The sequence below is a fragment of the Emys orbicularis genome, chromosome 6, assembly GCF_028017835.1.
Source record: "Emys orbicularis isolate rEmyOrb1 chromosome 6, rEmyOrb1.hap1, whole genome shotgun sequence".
Taxonomy (NCBI): domain Eukaryota; kingdom Metazoa; phylum Chordata; order Testudines; family Emydidae; genus Emys; species Emys orbicularis.
This window is the reverse complement of record NC_088688.1, coordinates 111,745,956-111,770,214: the sequence shown is the minus strand read 5'-3', so window position 1 is coordinate 111,770,214 and position 24,259 is coordinate 111,745,956. Positions and strand designations below refer to the sequence as shown.

Below are 24,259 nucleotides of genomic sequence, written 5' to 3'. Positions count from 1 at the left end.
GTGCCGCACTTAAGGATTCGTTTATGACAAAGAACTGTAACATTTTTTAATTATTTTTGTTAATTAACAAAATAAATACATAACTCCAGAGAGCCCACTAAACTCTCCTTATCTCCTAGGGTTTCAGCTAGGAGAACCCAAAAAATCAGGAGATAGACACTGAACTTTTTTTAGGTCAGGGATGCAATTTTTAATTGATTAGAACTTTAAAATTAATTAACTGATTTTTTTCAAACTCCCCAGAAAATTCAGGTTTAGCTCAGACATTACGTGCTAAAATTTACAGCATATACACTTTATTTTTCCTATAAAACGAACAAGTTGAACTCCCACTTGAAGTGCAAAACAGAATACAAACTTAGTAACAGCTCCACCATAACTGATCCTCTATTCTGTGTCTCTTGTGATGCTCCTGCAGCACAAATGTAATGGAGAGCTCCTGTAACAGGAGAGCTGGGGATTTTCTTTGTGTAGAAGAATCCCTGGTTGACAAAAAGCCAATGTAGCCAACTCTGTGCTGCCTGCGCCTGGCCCCCTGGCACTCTGGTGGTCGAGGGGCATGCCTTGGGGGAGACGCAGAGACCAAAGGGAAAAAAATCCTGAGCAGGCATACTGTTCAAATATCGCTTTCACATCAGGACTATAGTTCTAGGGGTAAAATTGGCATGGTGGAATAAAACTTAGGTTTCCATATGAAACCAAATACATCTTAGAGCTTTGATGATCCTCTACTATAAATATGATCGGGAACTTTTTAGACCAAGTGTTTCTTGGCTAGTTGTCAAGCTGTCCTGCAGTGACTGAAGGGTGTGGGTACCAACCTCAGGGCAAACTGTTAGGAAACAGGGCACAAACCCCAAATTGTTGAGAGTTCTATCCGTAGATTTCACCTATCAATTATCAAGTGTAAACTCATCAGAAACTATAACAGCCTTAACATGAAATTACAGACAGTCCCTTGGGTACTCCAATCTGTCTTGCCTCCCAGGTAAATCCACCGTACACTGAAGATCACAGGAATATTCAGATTACTCTCAGTCACAAGGATCAGTCACTTACCCCAGGTCCATTGCATCTTAGATTTCACACGAAAGACAACACTACACACAAATGAGTTTCAATCTTAAATTTCAAAAAGGAACAGAAGCTTCTATGATAAGCAAGCTCAATATGTCCTTCAGGACTAACCCAGGCTAAGCACTGGGGATCTTTTGCTTATGCTTAGTAATCCTTGCTCCTCAGAGTCCAAGCAGCATAAAGATACAGTTCCTCCTTGTTAGGGCTTTTTATTCCTTCCCCACTTCTGTTTAGAGTTGCAAACTCAGCTGATGGAAGGAACTCACTTGCACGTCTTCTCTTCATGATGGGGGAGAAAGCAATCAACAAAGTCTTTTGCCCTCTGATGTTCCACAATACTTCATCTTGTGTTTCTGTGCCTTTTATGTCGGGCAGGACATAACACCTGTTGGAGACTAGTATTTCACACTAGCTAATGCTTCTCTCCTGTCTGGTGATTTACACAGTTACAGAGGCTTATAGTGCAAGTGCTCAAATAATACCTTACAATATGATACAGATGTTATAAGTGATATTAATCCAAGTAGCAATTTACAAGTGTTCAATAAAGCATAAACACTAAGCACATTTTTATAACTCTAATGATTTTACCAGTACTAACACACAGGTGAACCAGACTGATTCCAGCTATGTGTTTTCAGTATCCAACGCATGGCGACCTTGGCATAAGATGGCATCTGGTTTGCTAGCAATACACCAGTCACACAAATAAAGAGCAAGGACTTCTACCATAATGTTTCCCATTTTTTCAAGTTTACATATGGAAGGCCAAGATGGCTTTGTGTGTGTGTGTGTGTGTGTGTGTGTGTTCGATTTTCTCTGTTTCTACTGCTATCTTAGTTCATCCTTGCCTTGGGTTATGTTGAAGAAAAATCACACTTTCTGAACCACAATTTGCACCATAATCTGAAAGATACCACAGCTGTTTCTTTAATCTGATAGAGCCCCTTGCATAAGAACTGTCCTTTCTGATCAAAAATGACATTCTTAACGTCAATAAGTTCTTAGGCTTTTCTGACAGGAAATGTTTTCTGGGACAGGCAATCAATTATACAGTGTGCTTGTCAATATGTTTTTCTGCAAAATAAATCAAGAATCCTACCAACATAGCATACTGAAAGCCAAACTCCATCCCCTTGAGCTGGGATGCAGTAGGGTTTTCTATGGTTTGAGTTTTTTGTTCATTTACTTGGTTTTCTGCCTGGAGGTAGGGGGATTGAGTTGTGGAGTTTATTTTGTGAACCTTTTACCAGTAAATCAATCTGCATATTCTTAATAACAAAAAAAATCTTGTTTTTTTGTTTTGTGAAGCTCAATCTTCATACTTGTAATACATTTTGTACTTTTAATACATTTACTTCCTGTTGGATTTATATATCCACCAGAAACTTCTGCTCCACTCACATGGGTAATTCAGTGACTACTTTCAATTTCTATTTCTGAACATATTTGGATAAATGAAGTCCGGAATTTTTCAATAAACAAACACCTGGATTTTTATATATTATTCAAGATTTGGTGTAACAGTGATAACTGATGTTAACCAGTAGAGGGACCGATGTGATGATAACAGTGGTAAACTAGTTCTTGGCTCATTTCACCATTTTGTGTTTAGGCTTAGTGATATTGTTGTATACAGAACTAGTAATGGCTGTTTAAACAGGTAAACAGCCATTAAATAATATATAATTATGAAAGAAAGATTATTTCCAGGTAATCTTGAAAATGCTATAGAAATATAATTGGGTATAACTTCATCAGTAGGCCTCAGTCCAATCCTCTGTTTTCATGAACACAATTTTACTCAGAGAAATCACTTGCAAACACAAACTTAGTGTGCTAGCACCAGAAAATGTGTTTTGTGCATCTGAAGTCTATAATTTTCTGGTGATAGACTTCAGATGCACACAACACATTTGTACTTGCTTTGCCCTCAGTTTTTAGAAACACAAAAGTTTGAGATGTGTAAATTCTGTAATGTGGTGCAAGAAAGTGGTTTTGTGCCAAAAATTACAAAGCAGAAGTATTTCAAAATTTGGCCCAAGTTTGTTTAAAAAAAGTTGCGGGAATTACTTGAAAATAAAATGTAAAAATCTAACAAAGAGCATGGGCACTGACCATAACACAGCTTCTAAGTATAATGCTGACAATTCTATAGTCACATCAGTTTGCAGACTTTCACAGGTACTTTCTTTTCAGATTATTACATTTATTGAAGAACTTTGCTGCTTGAAAGGTTACAGACAGTTGAAAAAGTGGTAGGAAATTGGGTAATTAATTTAGTATATGTCATACAGTATTTCAAGCTGGTTAAGTAAATATTTCTAATTCAAAACATTTTCACTAATATGATATGCTATTTGAATCATGCCGTGCTTTTTAGAATCTCCTGTTGTCAGAAAAGTTCAGATGCCCAGCTGTTGCCTGAGACACAGTACAGTTTACCACACAAACACAGCAACCAATATGAAATGATTTACAGCTAGTGAACAGCCATAGGATGTCTTATTAGGATGAGAAACTCTTGATTTTACTTCTCCAGATGGTGACGCTCACTGTGCAAGTGGGAGGCACACTGGGATGCAGTAGTTGAGAAGTGGTGTGCGCAATTTTCTGCCTCATGTACATCTCTGAGCATTTGCTGAGTTATGGGATTTGGGTTGTGGTTTTTTCTTTTTGTTTTTGTTTTTTTGGATAATAGGAGTATAACACCCATAGTTGTTGAGGTAGAATTTTTGCATAATTTGACCATAGAGTATATCCTGGCTACACTTCTGAAGGTGATAGCTGATTTTAGGGACGTTAGAGAGGAAACATGAAAATAAACAATGATTATGACTGACCTGCTACATCATAAAGGTGAGTGATAAAATAAACAATCATTATAACTGCACAATACCATCTGCAGTTTTAAAGTGAGTGTTCTGCATGGTATTGTTTGAGTTACTGAAGCATCCTGTTGTATCACTGTTGACCACTTTCACAAAAACGAGATGTATATCTGTTGATGTCATCCCAGTGAGCAAAATATTAAGTACCTCATTATGAAAATCCAAACATGAATCCAAAGCTTGTGCCTTTCAATAAAATTCTACAGTATAAGTTTGGTCTACCATGTATGATCTCTACTGGTGCTGGATATAAGAAGGCTTTAAGATAGTGGCAAACAAATTTTCTGAATGGTCCCAGAATTGTTATGCTTAAATTATTCTCCTGTTTTGTAAGATGAGCCAAAATACCATAATAGCAGATATATTTTTAGTTATGTGCTGTAATCTTGTGTGGCTGTAATTCTTTTTCTAATAAAATGTAAATGTGTATGCTTCACAGAAAGTTTGATTGTTGTAGTAAGGAAAGATTTTGCATTTCAAGATTTCTCACTAAATTGAGATCCATGATTGATCACTTCACTACTTTATCATGTGACATGGTTCTGATAAACTAAGTGGTGACTATTTTTAATGACTGTTTCTTAAATTCTTGCTTTCAAGAGAACCAAAGCATGTGAGAAGGCCATCACAGTGGGGCAGACTGTCATCACAAAACACAGGAACACACGATATTATAGTTGCAGAGTGATAGGAGTGACATCTCAAGTCTTCTATGAAGTCATGTTTGATGATGGCTCCTTCAGTCGGGACACTTTCCCTGAAGATATTGTAGTAAGTATTTTTAAGATACTTGCTCTTTTTGTTCTTTTTTGATAATAGGAGTATAACAACCATAGCTAAACAGACTGAATCTTTGGGAATATTTCCTTTCACCTTTAAAGGAGATAACTGACTTAATATTCAGTTCATGTTTGTTGTTTTCACTGCAGAGAATTATCATTTTCTAATGGGCTTCCCAACCTCGGTTGTTCTAATTAGTATCCACCATTTGACCAAATTAATCAAAACTAATCTAACAAAGTCTTTTAATTAAATAAGAAATATGTGTTTAATAAAGAATATTAGAATGGGAATTCCACATATTCTGATCTGTCTCTGAGAGTTAATACAACAACATTCCTTGCTGAATTGAAAAATCCTGTTTTCAAATATGTAATGGGAAGAATGGCTCTCAGGAATCTGTTCTGACAACTTGTTTACATCTTTTGATGTTTAGTTTGTAAGATTACATTATTAATGATAAAAATCAACAGGGAAAAGAATATGTAGTTTAGTCCTGAAAGCAATGCAGATTTTGATTTTCCCCTATGCACTTAAACCTCCATGTTTTTCAGGAATGTTACTGAACACCTGATGTGCTTATTTGGGGAACATGCACATTTTCCTTGGATATTCTGGATTACATTCGCCACTGCCTTGCACCTTGTATAATCATTTACAAAAGTGCAGAGTGGGTGCAAACGATTACCATTTGATTTGGTACCATTTTACACCCACTTTGTACTTTTTGGCCCTGATTCTTGGCTTCAGTCAAGCCACCTTTGTGCTCCTCTGATCCTGAGGCTTCTCTGTGCTGTGCTGATTTGTTGGTATAAGTGTTATAACGTGCACCTCTTGTCAACAACCCCCAGGGTCTGTTAGAGCAGGCAGGGATTGCCAGGATGCACATCCCCTTTCCCTTAGCTGTGTTCTCTGCTGGCTGCAGGGAGGTAGGATAGCGTAAGACCCTAACATAAGAGTTAGAATGTTGTGGTTCAAGAAGCTGCACCCCCCAGAATACTCAGCCTTCCTGTCCTATAAAAATGTTTGGGAGCTTTAATGTTTTCCTCAAACCAGCTTGGCTCTGGAAGCAGTTATCTGTCAAATACTGTCAATGGAAATAATACTGTTTTTCTTGGCAACTGTTTAGTTATTGAAAAGTCTAATGTATTTTGGAAATATGACATTTAAAGGGGTACATTTTTGAAGCAGTGAGTGGGGAGTTAGCTGTTCACCTCCCACTGGTGTTAATGGAAGTCATGCAGCTAAATCCCTGTTACATCGCTTTGAAAATTTACCCCTTAATTTGAAATATTCTGAAAGACTCCAGTAATGATCCAGGGCGTTTCGATTTAGGATCATCAAGATACTAAGAAAATGTGGCTGTATTGTTATCACAAACCTCTCTTTTGTGTGCACCTGCATCAAAGGGAGAGATGAGAAACTGCTCACCACCCTACTGGGATAGCTTGATCTGAAGCTAAGAAAGAATGTAATCAGGTCTGGATATGCCTCAGTGCTTCTCAGATACTAGATGAACAACATATAATTGTTTGATGGAAATACCAAACAAATTTCACATTCCTTAGAGAAATCTTGTTGTGTTTTCATTAGATAATATACCTGTAGCAGTAACTGGGAGGAAAGAATATTTTTTCTTCTGCCTGGCCTAAAACTTGCTAATCCACGCAATGTGCATATCAGGTGTTAGTGCCGCTGGGAGGACTTATTCATCAAATCTGGTGTGAAAGCAATGTTACTGCCTATTGAGAAACTTATTTCTCTAATCTGTTTTCACTTTTCAGCTAGCTCACAAAGATAGCAGGAGCTTTCTGCTTTTGCAGTATGTTTTGAGTCCAGAGCACAATTTCAGTTCAACTCACTATTGTGTTTATGCAAGGCAGGCCACCATTTCAGTGTTTGGGCACAGTAATTTATTTGTAAGGAGGAAGATGGGGAGCCTCATCTCTAAAACTCTCTCTTCTCTAGCTCTAGATATTCAACAGTTGCCAAGGCACGGAATCCATCGATCCCATCACCTGTATATTTTTCTTTGCTTTGCATTAGCATTTGCTAAATATATTAGGACATGCTTTTTACTTACTCTTTTTTTACTGCGCATGTGGGACCTCTGGTTTCAACCTTGTAAGACTGTCACAAACAAATGACTCTTCAGTTATACCGTCTCTAAACTAATTAAATTGCAAATTAGTAAGCCTCGGTGCATTTGCTAAACTGGGGGCTCAGTCCTACCCTCTGCTGTGCTGGTGTGCAAAAGATGTAGGTGCAACTTTTTATCCCACACAGGCAGCAGGTAAGGATCTCCTCATAGCTCAGTGAAGAATGGTAGAAAAGAGCTGGCGAATTGTACTGTCTGGTGCTCCATATCCCAAAGGAGATGAGATCTGCCGGTTAAATAGGCTGTTTAGGATCCCCGCTCCCTGCAAAAAAAAAAAAAAAAAAGTGGCCAGTACATAAGCTGCATTCTCCAGCAAGTGCTGCCAACAGCAGGTTGAAAGTGCAAATTGCTGCTGCTCAGAGGAGCATCACATAATGCTCTATGGCTTGTCACCCATCCCCAGCTCAGCTCACCATGATGAATGCTGCTCCGGCGTGCGGGGTCGATGTCAATTAGCAGACTCTGCACTGGACAGTGTCTCTATACTCCCCGTTGTTCCAGTCAGGGTTGGGTTTTCCTTCGGTAAACACAACATGCTGTGAAACTTGGTATTTTAATAACTGGCATACACATCTCTATGTGAAAATCCTGGCAGCTTGCTAAATACGGAACATGCTGGTTCAGGTTTATTTATATAGTTTTTCCTATTTATATATTACATCTGTCAAAAATGCCTTAGCCACATGTACAGTTTGTGATATAAACACATTTTCTAAAATAAATTGAACCTGACACAAAAGCTAAGACATGACTCATTCCCACTCCTTGTGAAAGCCCTATAGGCCTTATAGCAGGCTTTGGGTGTCACCAAATTCTTACTATCTCGGACCAAGGAGGGAAACACATTCCGGAGTCAAGGACACTCCACTGAGAATGACCCACCACATGTACAAATCAAGTGCCATAGGACAACTTGCCCAGGACTCAAAGTGTAAAGGTCTTTATAGATGAAAACAAACAATTTAAATTGCTCCTAGAAATGAATTGGATGCCACTGCAGTATGCGGAATACCAGTATAAAATGCTCCTGGAAAGGAAGGGCTCCTACAGGAGACAAGGGAGACATTTATCTGTCAGGGAAGAGTATTTGGAGCAGCGTTAGTGTGATATTTTCAGGAGTTTCTTCCTAAAACCCTAATACTGTGGTTCTGGGCAGTTCCGAAAATGTCTATGAAATTTCTGCTTAACAATATATTCCTGAAGAATATGTATATCAGCTTAGTTAAACTCAGCATGCAAACTGCTGCAGTCAAGAACCATAATAAAAGCTGTATTGCTACATGATTGTCTGTCAATTGAAGCAAATGTGACAGTCACCGATGATTTGTAGACCAAAAAAAAAAAAACTCTTCTGAAATAGGAGTTCCCTCACCTGAAAGAACTCAAACATCCATAGAAATATACGGGCCTTTTTTTTTTAACCTACAGTGATACATAGAGCCCTTAAAAGAATTATGCTGACGCTAATGTAACCACCTCCTTTTACCAGTGGACCCAAAAGAGCCTTCAGTGTGATGAGATTAGTGAAGATTAAGGTCCATCATTCTGTGTCTATCAGTACTTTAAATTCACCACTGGCCATGAAAAGCGGAACAGAACCATTTAGAAATGTGACAGCGAAAGTACATCACTGAAATTTTCAAGACGGCTACTATTGCTTTCAGCATACACCTAAATTTCACAAAGCACCAAAATTATGATCTTCTGCTTTCTTTGTAATAGAATGCATCACTTTTTAGTTACTGTGCATTTGAACAAAAGCTGTCAGTGTAATAGCAAAGCAATTTGAGAGGTTGCTTTTTTGTTTGTTGGGGGGAGGGGTTTAAAGGTTTTTCCCCGCCAGAGACCTTCTTTACAGCTCTCCAGTGCTGTCCATGTCTGTGAATACCCCCCTTGTGATGCTGTCAGAGTTTGAAATGAAAATTTTAATAAGTCCTGACCCCACACTCTGATATACGTAATTGGATGGTACTAGCTTTCTCACTGTTTAATTTTTTTCTTTCTGTCTCTGGAACCTTTGAGATCTTAAATTATTATTACCCCAATTTTGGGGGTCTAGCAGATTGTTTCTGCTAGGAAAAGAAATTGATGAGGGAGTCAGGTATTTAATGCAATCCTGTACAAAGAATCTACAAACTCCTCTTTCCCGAACACAGTAGGAATCAAACGGGGTAATTTCTTTGTTTACAGTTCCAAGCCTCCTCCAGTTAGCACTTTGACCAAAAGCTCTCCCTTAGCTTTTTTCTAAGGAACACACTACCAGGACTTTTCTGACCTTATCTGGGGCTTCTTTGCTCCTTCTTTGTGTCCATCTATCTTTTTCTGCTGCTTGAACTTCTCTTTCACGCACGACTTCACTAATGAATGTGCCAACCCCTGTGTAATGGCGTTGGTACCCACCTCTCGTGAGTGCCCCCTTCTGGTTGGGCGTGTCTGCGTTCTTTAGTTCTAGTGACCCTTTCGGTGGTTCTCAGGCGGGTTTGTCAGTGACACAGCGCTCCGGCCAAGTCACTTTCTACATTTTAACAAGCACAAACCCCTTTCGGGGTATACGATCCACCGGGGTCTATCTCAGTACCCCTCTGGTGGTGTCTCTCTCTAACCCTCCCTGGGCTTTGGTCTTTACGTAGTCCAGCCCTGGTATGCCCTCCCTGGAGACACTAGCTTCCTGCAGCCCTCCTCAGGCTCAGTCCCTACTCAGTTCTAGCAACCAGCCAGGAGCTCCCTCAATGCTCCCCTGGTCCCTGCTAGCAAACCGTCCGTGGCCCTGCTGCTCTTCCAGGCAGCCAAGCCTGCAGTCCTTTCTTCTCCTGCTCCAAGCAACTACTGACTAGTGCTCTCCTCTGCAGCTCCTTTTATATGGCCCTCCTGAGTCCTGAATGGCTGCTTCCCTTGCAGCCACTCTAGCCTGCTTTGAGGACCTCTCCACTGCTCCTTCCCTGGGATGGATGTGGCAGTACCCCGAGGCCTCCAGCAGGGGGCCTTTGGGCCTAGTCCACCCCATCACACCCTGCATTTGCTATATCAGTCCACAAAGAAACCCCTTGGGCCACATGGTTCAGCCTCTGCTCAAGCCTTGCCATGTCCCTATTTTTTTGAAGATGGCTCCTGTTGTTTTAGCTTACCTGGTTCCATTGTTTGTTTCTTACATTTATACTAAACAGAGGGCGGTGGTTACGCTTCAGTGAGGTTTTGTCCAATTCCCCAACATTACATTATCCTTCTTGGCCTGGACATCTGATAGCTATTTGAAGTTGCTCATGTGTTTGTAATCTCAAAAGTTGTCCAGCCTGAGGTAGATTACTAGGCAGAGTGCAGGTCAAAGATGCATGATAAGTACAGTTTATGAAATGGATATGTCCTTTGTGTGTGTGTGTGTGTGAGAAAGAGAGAGAGAGAGAGAATAGGACTCACTTTATCCTCCACTGAGGTACAATAACCTATGGAGTGAAACATGGCAATTCTTTAAAAGTGACCATCAGTATAACATATTTTGGACAGGATGTGAAGGAAGAATGTTGTGTCCAGTTTCAAGCAGGGAGAATTTAGGTATGTAGAATGTAGTACTAGAGATGGAAGTCAGATAGGATGTTGAGGTTAAATGCCCCTACTTTTTATAGAATTTAATAGGGAAATGCTTATTGATCACAGTTGGGGAGGACATTAGATTTTTTTTCTTAGCTGAAAAAGGTATGTCCAGTCACAGTGCAGTGCCTCTTAACATCATGATGGATCATTGGTTTAATACTGATTCTGATAGAAGAATGTCCTCTACTGAGCACCCTCACATCGCTTCCCATAGCACCTTTGTCCAAGTTCCATCCAAGTACTTACCAGGCCAACCCTACTTAGTTTACTGGGGTCACAACACTTCCATCAGTGGACCTTCTAAGATGGTGTTTGCAATACCACCCAATAGTGGCTTTATTAATCCACCCCTCTCTCCTCATGTATTCTTCTATGAACCTCCAAGAAAATTGAACAATACAGCAGGTGATGATAGTAGGGAGCGCAGCACATAGCTTTTCTGTTAGAGATTATTTATTGCAGTGATATGTCAGTACGCTCAAATGATGGAGTGGTATTTTCCCAAGCCAGTAATTGAATTTTTCATCTAATTGCACATATATGTAAACTCAGGGCATAGTGTAGTACACTACCCATTGAAAATGACCTTTTCCCTGTAAAATTAGACATAAAGTTTGCACCATGACTCACAGATAAATGACCCACAGCAAAATCACAAACTCTCTGCTTCAGAATTTTTAATTAGTTGGGCCAGCTGATTGCTAGATAGAAAAGCATTTAGTGACTGACTGGGTAAAGCAGTAACATACATTGACTTGTTGGAATCAAATATGTACAAGACATGGAATAACAAAGATGGCAACGGTAGTACATTTTAAGTTTCCTTTAACCGTCTCTCATGTCTGTTATTTCATCAAAGATTTACAGGCAGTGTAATTCAGCATGAATAGTGTGACTAAGGTCAGACCAGCTGGGGCTTCAGAGTCAACCAAGTTAGGTCCTATCTCTCAATGCACATATAGTCTCAGAGATTGCTGTTATTGTTTATTATTTAACTGCTAACAACATGTTCAGTGCTATGCAGGAAGCAAATTAATAAAGAGAGCCTCTGCCCCAAGAAGATGAAAAACGGACACATGCATACAAAACACGGTGGGTGGTGGTAACTTGGAACATTACATGGCTTCTCTCCAACCAAATGTGGAAATTTGACGGACATGGGTTAGTGTTTGTGGACCTTACGGAAGCAGCGAGTCTTGGTCTGCGAAGTCATTCCATGCATAGGCCACGTCAAGAAAGAAGGCCTAAAGAGCTGGGGCACTGAGGCTGGCTAAAAAGTACAATATTAGGCTCATCCTACAGTTGGATGTGAATAGGTGGATCCTTGCACCTGTGCAGACCCCTATTGACTTCATTGTAGCTCCACAGGGCACAAGGATCTGCCTGCATGGATCCAGTTTCAAAATCAGTCTTTTTTTATTAACAAGAACATACCTGTAATGATCTTCATTCAAAAAAATCTGCTCTGCTGTACAATCCATATGACCCCACTGACTGCAGTGATGGTAAGCAGATAGAGGGAAAGTCAGGGCAGAATTTGCCTCTTTATTTCTAAAGTTGGTGGAGTGATAGGATTAAAATTAAAAAGAAAATAGGAAAATACTTAATAAAATTAGCTTTAAAGAATCTGAGCACAATTCTGTCTGCTTGACACTGTCTGCTTAATCACATTTACTCAAAGGAGTGTGAGAAGGATTTGGCCCACTGATTCTGCATAATGCCCTACAGAGTGAAAGATGTATGTAATTTTTAACAAATTAAATTAACCTTAAGGAACACATTTAATAATCATTTGTGAAATTTGTATAAGCACCTTATTGCACTTGCAAATCTTGTATTGACACTTACAAATCTGGCATACAGAATGTCGTTCTTTACACACTCAAGTCCCTGTTTACACGCATAGAAGAGCACAGACATGAATTTCTGAGATACTTTAAAAGTTTGAATTTAATTTTATTAAAAAAATCTAAACAAGCAGAGTCAGGGTAAAGACTGCCACTTCATCCGTAACACTCTGGGCCCAAGCAGTGCTGCTCATACAATTCAAGGGGCCCGAGTCTGACCTCAGACTGATTTAAAACTGTAACTTTATTAACTTCAACAGAATCACTCTTGATTTACCCAAAGTGTAGGTGAGAGCAGAATCAGACTTTTTTGTTTGTATGTTTGTTTTTTGGTTCCCTGATATACTACAAATACAGGAGAATCAGTAGTTAAGCATAAACAATGAATATAGGGTAGATTAAGGCCAGCTTTATCTGATCTATCTACATTTGAGGTTTTATAAACCTTTATAAACCTCAATATGATCTTATCACAGTTTCCTGTATAGAACTTCCTCTTTTTTCTAACAATAGTCTAACTTGATAATGGAAAGGCTGATAGAACCGACTTCAGGTGAGATGTTAAATTAAGATAATCTGTAAAATCATCTTTTTAAGAAAAGATAAATCTTGCTAATATTTAGCAAATGCTGCTGGAGAGAATTATAAAGTGAAGACAAGCTTTTGTGCTTTCTTTTTTTCCAATCATGGCACAATTTGAACTTTAATTGCCTTTAAGATTTAAAATTTGGCAAGCATGTACCCTGGTTCACTATATGAAATCCTTGCTTATGACAATAAAAGTACAATGTGTATATCACACCCATACAAACGTCAGTATTAAAGGTTGGGCTCGGAAGGACAGTGTTTGTGATCTAGTGGTTGATCCATGTTTGTCAACAATAGTGGCCTGTCCTATCAGTCTCTTGTTTGGCAGTCAGAGGTTGCTTATGGTCATGGGGATCATGAAGAGTATAGTGGAAGCTATGGAGAGCATGAGGGACGCAACGGAAAATATGGGGGTTATAGTGGGAGCCAATATAATAGAGTGGAGAAGGGGGAACCATGACAAAAGCAGAATTTTTTCCAAGTAACCCAGGAGTTGCTGGAGAGTTGTGCTGTTGGAGGATGAACATGTATTGTGGTGCATTTTAGGATGATCGTTCCTGGGGATTTTTCTCTAACCTTTCTAAGAAAAAAAACTAAAATTATTCTGGATCCAAAAATGCTGCCCAGGCCTCACGCTTATTTTTAGAAATGTCCCTGCAAAATTCTTGGCAGGTTGGCAGCTATGACTGAAGAAGAGACTGGGAGCCAGAAGACCCACGTTCTGTTCATGCACTGACTTGCTGTGTGACCTTGGACAGGTCACTTTCTGTTCCTCAGTTTCCACATTTGTAAAATGGGGATAATAGTACTTCCTTCCCTCTTAGGGATTTAGAGACTAAATGAATATATGTAAAACTTTCAGATCTTTGGGTGAAAGACACTGCAGATGTGGAGAGTATTATTTTTTCAAACTGATATGCAGAGAAAGAATAAAGGAGTGACTGTACCAGCCATGTCTTTCTGGTTAAGAGAACAAGTTATATGATTTTGTCACGAGGAGCAAGGGTGTAGGAGGATAGCTTTGGCAACTAGTCCATCAGATTGACTGAACTTGTTAGTGTGGGATTGGAAGCTAGGAATGGTGATTCAAATTGGCAGCACTTGTAACTGGGAAGGGATGGGTCTTGCTCATGATCATCCCTGACCATTTATTGGTTTTACATTCTCTTAGACCTGTCATGCATCCTCTGCAATCCAGGGTGTCATGTAGCAATCCCACCCAGAGGGCCCTCTCCTGTCCTTGTACCAGGACAGTCACCCCAGTCCTTCCAACAGGAGTGCAGCCCCACTCTTCCCAGCACGAACCCGCACAGACTCTCTGCTGGGAGCATCTTTCCATGGGAGTGTCCCTTATTCCCCCTGGGCCTCTCATTGTTCTCTGGGTCCAGCTCTCCAGCCCTGGAGATGTTAGCAGGTAAGGTTCTCCACTGCTCCCCTCCCTTCAGCCCTCTCCAGCCCTTGACTCTGGCTCTCTGCCCTAAAACCAGCAGGCAACTTCCTCTGCTTCTGCGGCTTCTCCTCCTGCCTTCAGCCTTCCCCCAGGTCCCAACCCTACGGTCTCTTAGGCAATTCCTCCCTCTTCCCAGGCAGGGCCTGCAGAGAGCTTTCTGCTCTCTGCATCTTTCACCAGAAACCTCCTTCAATCTCTTGTCTTTTCCCGACTGACTCTTACCACTATTCCTGACTCTCGGTTCCTGGATCTCTCCCTGACCTTTTATAGCCCCCAGGTGCTGCCCTTTTCATTGGCCAAATTGGGAGCACCTGCTCTGGCACCGAGGTGCTGGACCTACTTCATTTTCTGGAGCCAGCCACCCTGTGACACAGGGGTGCTGGAGATTGTGCCCAGACACACGTATGTGTGAAAGGTGGAGGAAGTCAGAGGCTTTCCCCCTCCCACCTATGCAACCATGTACAGTGGCTGGGCATAAACTGGTGCTAATGCTCTCTTGAGTACAAGGGAACTGCAGCAACATTAGCCTCTCCATAGTAGATGGGGAAGGGGTGGGACAAGTGGTACTGTGTGAGGGAGAGTGTATTGCACCTCCCAAAATGGTGATGCAGCAATTAGGCTCCCCTCCACTTGAGGCATTGTACCTAAATCAGGCACAATGTATTCTGGTGTCCTTGAGATGCAGTGCACCGCTGTACAACCCACAATGAGAGTCTGTGTTTTCAGGGCATAGTGTAGCCCAAATTTAGGCCCCATCTATCTCTGTGCTAGCCCCTAGTGTGGCACCTACCACAGGTGCTTAGTAGTGGGGTGTTCCAAATGGCATTCTCCAATTCCAATTAGAATAGTCACCACTCAGTGCAGAGTTGTCAGTCTGCACCAATCAGTTAACATTAATTTAAACATCTATTGGTGCTATTAATGGGTGTTTTGGTGGTCAATGAAATATTATATTGCAGCTGAAATATTAGTTGTTTAAACTGAATAGATATCAAGAGAATCATTAGAAAGCATTCATGATTGCTTAATCCAGTCTTCCATTTTCTCTCTAAGGAAAACATAACATGTAGTGTGTAGAAGAAGGTTCATTAACATTTTAAGGACAAGAGTTTAAGCTTAAGTATAGATTTCGTACTGTGCATTCTGATTGTCCTTGGGATACATACAGCTAATTCACTGGACGATAGTCACCCTTCTGTTACTCCAGTTTTATGCCTATGTGGCTTCACTGATTTCAGTGAAGTCACACCAGTCTAAAAGCAGAGTAACACTATGGTGAATCAGGCCTGCTGTCTTGGATATTAACATGCTTTCTTGCGGTATGAATAGCTGTTACTGTTTAGATAAATTCTGGCTGTGGCATATTAACTACCACTCTTTTTCATTCAACATGACATGTAACATATGAAAAGCTAGGTTTTGGATTTCAGAAATTTGCATAAGAACTGTCCATGATCAATTTTCCAAAGCAAAATATTGTTTGACAGCATTTTGACATCATGAGATGTGTGCAGAGAGTTTCTACAATTTCTTACTTCCCTTCCGTTTAATGGTATGAGTAAATAAAATATATTCACTCTTCTCAACTATGATGCCTTACCTGTCTATCTGACAAGCTAGTCTAAATCAGTGGTGTTAGTAGTAAATACGTTCGTCTATTCTTTATAAAACAATCACTTGTAAGCTTAATCGCTTACACCAAAACTGAAAGCTAGTGCACACTAAACTAACATAAGCAGAAGAGACAGCTTGTACTATGTGCATTAACAGAATGGGCTTGCTGACGTTTCAGTTCAATCCTTGGTGATGCTCTGTCTACCCAGGGAACCCCAGTTGAGTCACCTTTGCAGCTCTGCCACATGAACCCTGTTCTCCCCTGTATTTTATACAATAAAAACTGACTTGTCATGATAGCTCTCACACCATGTGTTCAGTTCTTTATGCCCCCCTTCCCCACACTTTATACTGTGTTAAGCCCCTGTTTGAAACAATCTGCAGATAATTTCCATTACTACAGAGAGCAGTCTGCTAATGAGAGCATTTTGATAGCTGCATGGTAGGATACTGCATTAAGCTAAATTTCTAAATTCAGGAGGGAAAAATTATAGCTATAACTTAATACCATTCATCTAAAGACAGCTGGAAGACCATTTGTATGCAGAAGTCCAGCAGCCATACATGTTGGTTCCATAATGATATTTCTATAGATTTTTATAGAGCTTCCACGCTGATATTTTGCTGCTGAGCATTTTCCTGGAGAAGGTTTGTAAATTTGCTTGAAAACCTTTCAGTGAGAATAAGATGACCTCAGCCTCCAAATAATTTTCTGCATGTTATTTAGGCTTTTTCTGAAGTAGCCATTTCCAGTCAAGGTGTATTTAATTAATTTCTGTGAGTGCCGTGGCATACTCAGATTATCCTCCTGCTAAATTGACTTCACTGCTCCAGAATAAAAGGGAGGGTTGATTGGTTTTTAGGCATTATGCAAACTCTGCGGGTTGTTTTTCAGAAACTTCACCACTTAGTACATAAAATCAAAGGCTTTGATGAGTTAGTGCCATGGCTTGATCCATTCTTTGAAATAAAGGTTAGGTGGATGGCATTTTACATTGAACAGTCATTCTGGATTTAAACAGCATTTCTGGGAGCACCATATATATAAGGGGAACAGGAGAGTTTATCTTTAATAGTTTGATTTTAGTAGCTTTTACTTTTAATTTATGTAGTACTGTAAAAGGGCATGTAATTTTACAGAGAGCTATAAGAGGCAAGGCAAAAAGTTTGTAGAGGTGAGGTGAAGGTTTAGAAGGCATGTGGACTGGAGGGTCTGATCAATATAGTAAGAGAGTTAAGGAAGAGAAGCATAAAGAAGAGATGCAAAAAGAGTGAGGGGGTAAGTAAGGAGAGGGAGGGGGAAGACCTAGTGGATAAGACTGAAGCCAGCAAATGGAAAGCAGGAGGGTGTGATACCTGGTGATAGGATGGAGAGATTTAAGAAGGCAGAGGGGTGGTACCTGAGGAGAAAGCTGCTGGTGATAGAAATAAATGATTCCAGGGTTGGTGGTGAGAAAAGTTCACACATATCTTGGTCTGCTATCATCACAAGACTATGAGGCTTTGCAGGCCTGTGCTTGCTGCTAGTGGTGATAGTGCCTTCTGGAATAGTGGGATGTGTTCTAAACACTGCCCCTGGAAGATTATGGGGTCCTAGGGAGGGTGAGAGGAGGGAGCTGGGGCACTGAAACACAGCTGGTGTCTGGTGTACTAACCCACTCATTGAAGAATTAACTCCAGTTTCTTTGTTCATAATTTATTATTGTTGTTTTTTTCTAATTATAATAACACTTCATAATAGTTCCAGCTTTAAAATTTAGTTACCTAAAGTTAAGCCCTAAATTATGATTTAGGAGCCCAGTTCAACTGATTCATAATTAAAATACATAAATCAGCTGCTAGCATACAGATTTAGGTGCCTGGCTGTACGCATCCAGATTTTGAAAACTAGACCCAATGTTCTCCTGTTGTGTTTCTGTGTAGAACTCTTTATTACCTACTGCTCCACAGCCGCTGAGTGGGCTGTACATTGTGAAGTTTCCCTTACTTCCTCGCATATTTCAGGGGGGACTTGCACAACTTTGGCTAAGGATAAGTTAGTAGAGGTAGTACAGCATAACACAAAACTAAAAAAAAATGGGTCCCAGCAATACAGCACTACAGCCTACACAGGTGAGTAGTCCCCCTGACTATTTAAAATAAAATGAAATTGGTATCAATGGGTATACTCATGTGAGTAAAGGCTGCTAGATTGGGCCCTCTGTTAATATAATGGGGAACCTGATTTCTTACAGATGTCACTCTCTCTGTTAATGCCATGTTCTCAAATGAGGTGATGCATACCATGAATAATGCATAGTCCTTCTTTATGTAAACTACAAAGAAAGTTTGTAGTATGGCCCTTCTCTGTAGTGTACATAAAAACTGTTTAATAAATTACAGAAAAACTGACCTGTAGTGAATATGGGCCGAAGATATTACCTATGCCCTTGAGGGGAGAGGGATAGCTCAGTGGTTTGAGCATTGGCCTGCTAAACGCAGGGTTGTGAGTTCAATCCTGGAGGGGGCCATTTAGGGATCTGGGGCAAAAATTTGTCTGGGGATTGGTCCTGCTTTGAGCAGGGGGTTGAACTAGATGACCTCCTGAGGTCCCTTCCAACCCTGATATTCTATGATTTCTGTGAAGGTCAGAGAAAGGAGCCAGTTTAGCAAGGTAGATCCACTTGTGCCAGTTCAAGAATACAAACTTAGAAATCTCAACTAAGTCCGGTGTGGGATCCTGTGTGACTTAGAGAGAGACAACCAATGCTTATTCGGACCTTGGCAGCATTACAGAGGCAACCTTTCAGAGTGATAAACATGAACAATATTTCCAGTGTACTCTCTTCTGTGTACCAGACAGCTTTTCTCCGGTATCTGAAGTACATTTCTTCTCTTTCAGTTTTTTCCTAATTTATTTTTTTAGCCAATGCAAAGGAAATTGCAATCTCCATTTACTGTTATAGACACCTGAATGTTATAGTGCTCTGTTCAAGAAATACCTGGCATTTCTGGAAAAAGGCACTACTCTCTCCTAGCAGTCAATAACATTCTGGTGACTATGGAAGTCAGTCTGAGTCCTGAAAGCATGACCGTCTGTATGTATCTTTTACAACGTAACATTTCATCCTCCTCTTCCCTTCAAAGCCTGCTGTGTGAGAGCAGCTGGTAGAACTGGATTTAGCAATCTTCTGCAGAAAAAAGTTCTGATCTTATCAAGATGGAAATTGATTTTTTTCTTCTTGCTATAAGTAGTTCCACAGGGTGCACATGCAACAGTATGAGTGGGAGCAAGGGCGCAAACAGAATTTTCCTAAGGAGGGGGCCCAGAGCTGTCCCAACCCTGATCTGCTCCCACTTCCAAGCTCTCTCCCACTACACACAGCTCTAAACACGCTCCCCTCGTGCTGCCCACACTCATCTCCATGTTTTTCCCACCTCATTGTCCCTCAGCCAGGTCCATGCTCTTCCCCCCACATTCAGCCCCGTGGTCTCCCCGCCCCACACCCAACTCCAAGATCTCCTTTCTGCACCCAGCCCCGCAGTCTGCCTGCCTCACGTTCAGCCCTGAGCTCTAACTCAGAGAGGAGGCCAGGCTGAAGAGCACCATCCCCAGCAGGGGCCAGGCAGTTCTGGGAAGCGTAGACCCCATCTTCATGCAGCTCCACTTGCTCAGGAAGTGCCAAAAGCCCAGATCTAATCCTCCCACCCTTCTGGGGACTGGGAGGTTCCTGGAGCCCACTGCTCAGCCTCTCCCCAGGAGCTGGGGTGTCCCTGGGTGCTAAAGGACTGGAAAGGTGTGGGAGCTGCATGGGGTCACATGGCCACTCCAGTTTGGTCTGGCTGCCCCTCCAGTATGACAGAAGATTTCAGATCCAATTTTCAGACCTATTCAGGACCTACGCCTCTCACCCATTGCATGCTTAAGTGGGAGGTAAAATACAGCTATTCAGGCAAGATGTTCTAGTCCAGTGGTTCTCAAACTTTCGTACTGGTGACCCCTTTCACATAGCAAGCCTCTGAGTGTGACCCCCCCCCCTTATAAATTAAAAACACTTTTTTATATATTTAACACCATTATAAATGCTGGAGGCAAAGCAGGGTTTGGGGTGGAGGCTAACAGCTCATGACCCCCCATGTAATAACCTCGCGACCCCCTAAGGGGTCCCGACCCCCAGTTTGAGAACCCCTGTTCTAGTCCAACAAACCTGTGGCTGCTTACATACAGACACCAAGATTGTCAGGAGTGAGGATCAAATCTGCGATCACCACCAAAACCACTTTATCCTCACTTGAGTCAGCCACCTGTGGGTGATATGACCACACATACTGAACCAGTTTATTACAGTAGCATCAAAACAATTAACAAAATCCAGCTCTGCAGAGGCAGCTCTCTGACAGTTAGAATAAGCGGTGGTTGGCATTTTCCCCATTTTGAATGGGATGGAGTACATGAACTTGGGACAAGAATTGATTCATTTTTCCCAAAAGGTGCCATGTGAGCCTGCACCTTCCCCCTGTTTTAAAAAACATTCTAATGGGCCATTGTCATTCCTACTATATTAAGTGTTACAATGGCTCCATGGTCTCCCTGTCTTTGATTGACTAATGCGTTTTTACACACCAGTCACAGAAAGAGAAGCAAATTTGAAAGGGTAGGAACTCATTTAATCCCAAGGACCAAGCCTCTTGAGTTTTAAACTAACTGTTGAAAGGCAGAAAATTACCCAGCCTAATGAAGGGCTTTTCCCGCTGGTAAATTCAGCGGGAATGTATCTGTGGTATTTGTTGCCAATTAAGAATATTCACAGGTATTTCTTGGAAAGCTTTTTGCTTTTCATTTATTTAAGATGAAATGTACAATCTTAAAGCATTGATTTATTGACCTGTTACAGCTTTTAGATCCTTTGCATTTTATTCCCTTATCTACAACAGCTGACTTCCCTCCCCTGCTGAAAAAATGCTAAACACAAATTTTCTTTTTTTAATAAAATTCCTTACTTTGACTATACCAGTGTTTTCCTTTGTTAGTTTTCTTTGGCATCCTTCAGGTAAAATTTTCTTTAAATTAAGATTTTCTATTATTCTTAGCCATAAAATAATTTCTTTCTTACTCACAAGACAATAAAGCACAATACAGACATTAAAGAGCACAGTATTTTTTCTTCCCCTTCCACTTTATTTTGCGGCTTCTTTTAGCTACTCCCTTCAGATATGAACCACCTCTACAGAGGGTGCTCTTGTGGGCACTGAACTTTAGTCCCATTGATTTTGATGACCACATCACAGAATGTTCTTTTTAATATGACTTCACTGAAGATGTGGCAGAGGAAGGTATTCATTTTTCAATCTGTAGTGCTTTGGGTAAAGCCCAGAAGTACCCAGTGGCTCTTATAGTTGTATCATTCCCAAAATAATTACTAATATATTCATTCCAAATTCTGTAATGATATTGCCAGGCAAAACAGTTAAAATGGAACTTGAAATATCCAAAAAGCAGCTGTTTTTGGCATACTTTGAGAATGGTCTACATACTAATCCTTCTGTTCAGGAGTCATCTTCTCCATCTCATCTAAGATCAGAATAGCCATACTTAGGTCCTGCTAGTGAAGGCAGGGGGCTGGACTCGATGACCTTTCAAGGTCCCTTCCAGTCCTAGGAGATAGGATATCTCCATTAATTTATTTATTTAATTTATAATTTAGGTATTGCAAGGCAAAGCAGGAAAGCACGTGCATAGGGATGCTTTCCTGAATTGGGCCTAAAGAAGATGTGAGGATAATCTATGCTTGGTAAAGGGTTTTCAGTTGTAGAACAAGCTCTTAGGCCAGGTCTACACTACCGCGGTAGTTCGACAGCTGGCAATCGAACTTCCGGGTTCGATTTATCGCGTCTGGTCTGGACGCGATATATCGATCCCGGAAGCGCTCGCCGTCGACTGCGGTACTCCAGCTCGGCGAGAGGAGTACCGCGGAGTCGACGGGGAGCCTGCCTGCCGTGTGTGGACCGCGTCTGAACCGCGGTAAGTTCGAACTAAGGTATGTCGACTTCAGCTACGTTATTCACGTAGCTGAAGTTGCGTACCTTAGTTCGAATTTGGGGGTTAGTGTAGACCAGGCCTTAGAGATGAATAGGCTATTCCAACGCCTAAGCAAATTTAGGGCATGCTGCAAGACCTTGCTCTTTGATAAAGCTATTGCAGCATCACTGGAATATATATATATTTTTTAAAGTAAATTGATTTATATGTACCAAACAGAGCATCCTGTGAGGCCCAACTCAGTCCCAGTTGAAGCCTTTCATTGACTTTAATTGGTTTTGTATCAGGCCCATAAACAGAGCAAGAAGAACTAAAAACTGCATGTGAAGGAGGTGAGATTGTGCTACAATAATTTACAGATACTATATGTTCTATACGTTCATCTCTTTGTTGTAAATGGATTGACTGTATGAAAATGGGGTTAATTCAACAAGAGGCTGACTGCAAACAGGCAGAAAAGAGAACAGAGGTAAAGACAGTGAGCAGACAGACTTCTTGAACCAAACTATTGTTTCATTTCAACAGTAGGAACAAAGTATGTAACATAAGAGAAAAAGAATTTTGAAAACGCATGTTGGCCAATGAACCTTGGTTTTCTTTAGAACCTACATGCAGTCAAACTCTTCCTGAATTAACCCCATGTTTTCATATAGTAAACCCACTTACAACAACCAGAAGAACATATAGAACGTGTAGTATTCATGAGTCCTTCACACTCCATGAAATCCACTAGGATTTTGCCACGCAGATTTAATGTATCTGTGTAGCACTTTGATACTAAGACTCGGGGGCACTACAGAAAATTTTAGTAAAGTCCCCTGACTTGCTGCCCAGTATATTGTCATTCTCATTATAGAGTTAGGCTCACAAGCATTTGAACAAGCAATTCTATGGTCAGTTGCTGTATTCAGAGGCAAATATGATATTTCAGTAAATATTTTTCTGATATCTATGGTTAAAGCATTACTTGCTATTTTCTCTTATTGGAAAAGTAGTTAATGAACCCAAAATTGAATGCTGCCTAAACCAGGTTAGATTCACTTTAATACAGCCACACAAAAAAGCTTGAAAATGTTTGCAGTTCTGTGATTTACAATAATAAAGGAATTTTCATAACACCATAAACAGGTGGACTCAGATATTCCACAGCTGATTGGTGCTTTATGTACCAGCAGGTTAGATCCACTAATGTGGCATAAGATGAGCTGTGTTACAATTTCATTTACTGCACAGAATATATGAAACTCTAGAGCAAATGCATGTGATTTACACTTCAAACCCAGAAATTACTGAGTCTGGAGATTATTATATCTGGTACAGGGAGAGATAGAAGGATCCCGTTTTTCTGGTGCCTGGCTATTAATTATACATTTGAAAGATTAGATGTTTCAAATTAACAGTATCCAGTTTGGTCTGTCTAAGAAATGTGTGTAACCTTTCCCCTGAAGAAAATGTGGGAATCAATTTTTCAATAGTAAGATAATACAGTATGTTAATACAATAGACTATATTAAAAGCACCAGTGATAGAATAGACAGAAGTAAAGAACTCCATGGTGGAATGGAATACAGGATATCTAGTCAGCGGTTCCTGGAAATTGTTCCCTGGACTATTGAAATCCTCAAAGCATTTGCTAATGGTTTCTGGACAGCTGGCTGATCATAGAGCTGGCTCTCCTTAGTTTTAGCTGGTAAATTGGACTACAAGTAACTGAGATACATTAAATCCTTTCCTCTGTTAAATTTCCATATGAGCAGTTATGGGCCTTATCCCAGGAATGTTATGCAATCATAGGCTGCAAGCTTGTCTTTTGGAAGGTGGAGAGGAAGAAAAGCAATAAAGGCTAGTATTTGTAATTACATTGAGGTACTGTTGGGTTTGATACCACAAGTAGATCATTTGTTTTTTAGACAAGCTGATGGTTTTGTATAGTAGTTTTAAAATTATGTCCAAGATACACAGGCAGGCTTTGTTTTTCTTTTTATGTTATAACTCTAAATAAATAAAGGTAAGGGAGGGAAAATAAAAGCATGCTACCTGGTGTTTTCAGCACCATCATAAATGGCAGGAAAAGCGGTTGTGAGAGTGTTTCTTTTAAGGTGTGGTTCATGCTATTAATGAGTTTAAGAATCCCTGAAAGTGGGTGGAGCCAGCTGTGAGGGACTGGGATCAGAAAACACACATATTTCAGTATATCTCATCAGACTGCGCCAGCCAGGCTGTGTGATGCTGTCACCCTGAGAGAGC

General features: G+C 40.6%; 1 protein-coding gene across 1 annotated transcript in view; it reads left to right on the top strand.

Annotated features, from left to right (window-relative positions):
- The window catches only part of KDM4C (lysine demethylase 4C), a 429,818-nt gene that overhangs the window by 389,509 nt on the left and 16,050 nt on the right, over nucleotides 1-24,259 (top strand). Inside the window, 1 exon segment of the mRNA XM_065406934.1 lies at nucleotides 4,569-4,739. Coding sequence (XP_065263006.1) covers nucleotides 4,569-4,739 — 171 coding nt within the window.